Source organism: Arachis ipaensis, chromosome B01 (genome assembly GCF_000816755.2).
Source record: "Arachis ipaensis cultivar K30076 chromosome B01, Araip1.1, whole genome shotgun sequence".
In the NCBI taxonomy this organism is placed as follows: domain Eukaryota; kingdom Viridiplantae; phylum Streptophyta; class Magnoliopsida; order Fabales; family Fabaceae; genus Arachis; species Arachis ipaensis.
The window spans coordinates 17,376,868-17,381,233 of NC_029785.2; the positions used below are offsets into that span (position 1 = coordinate 17,376,868).

At 41.5% G+C, this 4,366-nt stretch overlaps 1 protein-coding gene across 1 annotated transcript; it reads right to left on the reverse strand.

The window, feature by feature from the left end:
* LOC107647443 lies at positions 423-1,031 on the reverse strand. Its single transcript, XM_016351519.1, has one exon. The coding sequence runs from the start codon at positions 1,029-1,031 to the stop codon at positions 423-425; it is 609 nt and encodes a 202-aa protein (XP_016207005.1).

Sequence of the window (4,366 nt, forward strand, 5' to 3'; positions counted from 1 at the left end):
ACTTTATTTTGTAAGATATGTAACCTTTGACAAAATGTATTATTTTTTTTTGCTGCTTCTATGACTTTCATTGTACACCTCTTTTTGGGTGTTATGTTTTCCCTCATTTTTTTTATAATATACATACTCCTCCAAGGACTTTACCTGCTTGTGTGATCATTTTATTTTAGATACACACTTTTTTTTTCTTTTTGCAGGAGGAGGGTATGATTTTAAGATGAGCAGGATTATCTACTGCTATTTTTTTTTTCTCTACCTTTTTTTTTCAGGCCAAAAAAGGAAGGTACCTAGAACTTTCTTACCCTATTTATGTTCTCTCTCTTTTTTAGGAGCTTGGAGGGTAGGGCACTTCACTTTTTTGAAATATTTTGTACTGCAGATTTCTTAAGATGCATCATTCACAACTTTTGAGTATATAATTGCTAATGCAATTTTTTCATGCATTGCAAGATGCTTGTAGAATAATATAACATAAACATTGGCTCTTGATAAAAAAGCCTTTTGGAATTGAAATTCAAGCTACTAAAGCTGAAATTAGGCATAGTACTTCTTGACATACTTGAAATTGATGGGGCCAGTGGTTGTTCCATGATCTGGGTCCAGCAAGATACAGTGTCCGTTGGGTGTACTTCAGAAACAATGTAAGGACCCTCCCATTTGGGAGCCCATTTTGGCAAAGACATCTTTCTCATTACTGCGTCTACTGATTTTAATACCAGATCACCCTCTAGGAACACCCTGGGCCGAACATGCTTGTCATAAGCTAATGCTAGTCTCCGATGGTATTCTTCCATCTTGCTTCCCACAACTTCTCTTTTTTCTTCCAATTCTTGCAACTCAACTTCACGATCCCTTGCTTCGTCTAACAACATCCTGGCGGTGGGTACTTCAATCTCTGCTGGCAGTACAGCTTCAACCCCGTAAACCAACGAGAAGGGTGTTACTCCACTTGTTCCATGTCTGGTTGTTCTGTAAGTCCAAAGAGCAAGTGGTAGGTATTCACTCCAATATTTATGGGCATCGGTCACCATCTTTGTGAGTATTTTCAAAAGGCTCTTGTTAGTAGCCTCTGCCTGGCCATTGCCTTGCGGGTAGTAGGGAGAAGACTTGTGATGTTTGATTTGGTATTGTTCAAGAATACCCCCACACTCTTTGGTTAACAAAGTGGGTTCCATTATCGGACACTAGAACACTTAGCAGCCCGAACCTGCATATTATATTTTCTTTGATAAATCTCACTACTGCTTCAGTATTTGCTTCCCTAATAGCCACAGCCTCCACCCACTTGGTGAAGCTTTCAGTTGCAACTAGAATCCATTTCTTCCCCATTGATAGGGGGTTGATTGGTCCCATAAAATCTACCGCCCATGTATGGAATGGGTATGGTGTTTTGAGGCTGTTCTTCTGCACGCTTGGCGCATGTATCAAGTTTGCATGCTTTTGGCATTGCGGACACCTCTTGGCCCAGTTGATTGCATCTTCCTTCATTTTTGGCCAATAATAGCCAATCCTGATTAGTTCATACCACAAGGCCCTTCCTCCTTGGTGTCTTCCACATACTCCTTGATGGACTTCTTCCAAGACTTTATCTTTTTCTTCCTCTCGAACGCATTTCAGCATCTCTCCGGTAAAACTCTTTTTGAACAACTCACCTTTCTGCAAGAAGTAGCGTTCTGATCTCTTCTTCAATCTCTCAGCTTCTATTTTTTCTGAAGGCAAAACTCCAGCATCGAGGTACTCTACGATGGGTTGTTGCCAATTGTGAACATTACATATCTGCGTACTTTCTTTTATTTCTTGACAAGCCTTGCAGGAAGCTTGTAATTCATCACAATGAGACTTCATTTTCGGCCAATAAATACCCCACCTCTGGAGCCTTCAGTACAAACCAGGGCCCTCTTCTCTGCAAGTGGCTCCATGCAGTTGTTCTGCTTTTTCTTTCCCTTCCTCTTCTCCTACACATTTCATGAGGAGTCCATCCTTGCTTTTTTTGAACATTTGCCCATTGAGGAGGTAAAATCCTCTTGTTTCTTTGGTGATGTTGAGCGTTCTGAGCTGTTCATGTATAGGCGTTCGCCAATCATTGGTTTTTCCTTCCACGGACATCATTTCTTCTCTGGCAGAACTTTCAGCTACCCGGTGTTCCAAAGCATGTTGTCCATTTTGAATAGTGACTCTACTCCCCAATGTTGCTAAAGCATCCGCATGCTTGTTTTCTATTCGGGGTACATGCTCAAATGAGATCTTATCAAATACCTTCATCATGCGCCACACTTGCTCTCTGCATAAGGCCAGACTTCTTTCCTTCGTGTCGTACCCTCCTTGAATCTGTTGTATTATTAGGTTGGAGTCTCCTTTGACATGGAGTTTCTTGATACCAACTTCTTGAGCCATCTTTAGACCGAGCATTAGTGCTTCATACTCTGCCTCATTGTTGGTGCAAGAGAAATCCAATCGAAACATGAAGGACAAATTTTTTCCATGGGATTCTGTAAGGACGACTCCTGCCCCTCCTTGAGGATTCGAGAGTGTTCCATAAAACATGAGGGTCCATGTTTCCTCTTCATTACAAGCATGAATAGTCTGTATTGTTCCTAGAATCTGATCTGGCAACTCTTCAATCGTTGCTTTTTCAGGACATATCGACAATAGGTCAGCCAAAGTTTGGCTCTTAATGGTGGTAGGTGTCACCAATTTCACATCATATTCGCTTATTAAGAGTGCCCAACGACTCATTCTTTCAGTCAACATTGGCTTTTCAATTAAAAATCTGAGACCTTCATTTTTTGATACGACTTCTACTTGGTGTGCTTGAAAGTAGTGTCGGTATCTTTGTGAGATGTACACCAGAGCGAGACAATATTTCTCTGGTGAAGAGTATCTTTGTTCTGGCCCTTTCATGGCTCTGCTAACATAAGCAATGGATTTTTCTTTGCCTTCACCTTCTTGTGCAATTAACCCGCTAACTGCTTCTTCTCCTACCACTAAGTATACCTTCAATGGTGCACCAGGTTGAGGGGAAGTCATGGTGTGAGTGGATGTGAGAACGTTCTTGATCTTGTCCATCACAGCTTGGTGGTGTTGTTCCCACGTAAAGGTGTTCTTCTCTTTCAACAAAGGTCTTAGGGGTCCTAAGAGCTCTCCTAATGCTAGTATGAACCTTCGAATATACCCCAACTTGCCTATGAACTTCTGAAGTCCCTTGATGTTTTTCGAAGGTTCCCTGTCTTGGACAACTTTAATCTTATCCCCGTCAGCTGAAATGCCTCCTTTGTGGACTCTGAATCCCAAGAAATTTCCAGATGACACCCCGAAGGCACATTTCATGGGGTTCATCTTAAGTATATACTTTTTGCATCTAGTGAATACAGCTCTGAGGTGTTCTGTGTGTTACTTCCCGGATGTTGACTTGACAACCAAATTGTCTACATAGTCTTTCACAAAGTCATGCATTATGTCATGGAATATAGCAGTCATGGCTCTTTGGTAGGTTACTCCAGCATTCTTTAGGCCAAAAGGCATGACAGTATAGTAAAAATTACCTACGGGTGTTCGAAATGCTATTTTTTCTTCATCTCCCGGAGCCATTCTAATTTGGTTGTATCCGCTAAATCCATCCATGAAGGAGAACCTTTCAAATCCGTCTGTAGCATCTACCATTCTATCAATATCTGGCAGAGAAAAATCATCCTTAGGGCAAGCTTTGTTTAGATCTCTAAAATCCACGCAACACCGGATCTGTCCATTTTTCTTTTTCACTGGTACTATGTTGGCTAACCATGAGGGATGTTGTATTGGTTTGATGAATTTGGTTGCGAGTAACTTTTTGATTTCTTTCTTTACTTGAGCTTCTATTTCATTGGAGAATTTTCTAGGAGCTTGCTTGACAGGAGTTGCTCCTTTCCTCACAACTAAATTGTGGGTTACCAGGTTTGGGTCTAACCACTGACGTTTCATCATAGTTCCAAGCAAACACATCTCTGAACTCTGTTAATAGCGCTATCAAATCCCTTTTCTCCTTCTCCCCTAGAGCTTTGCACACGAACAAAGGCCTCGGGTGTTCTTCAGTCGCTAAATTAATCTCTTCCAATTCTTCCTCCTTCTGCTTTGCTTCATCTTGGAGTTGGAGAGGGGTATTTTCTATGTTGCTTTGAAGATGTTCTTTCTCTTGTACACTTAAGATGTCAGAGCCAGAGGAGTTCTGGTAATTTTCCTCTGCTGGACCCCCGAGTTCCTATAGGATACACCACCTATATCCTCCACCTGGGAGAATTTCCTTACGAAGCCCTAGATCTTCGATTGCTGTTGCTTGTTTTTTGGTGTTTTCTTTTGGTGCTTCCTCCATCAAGGTAGTGTTATTCCGTAC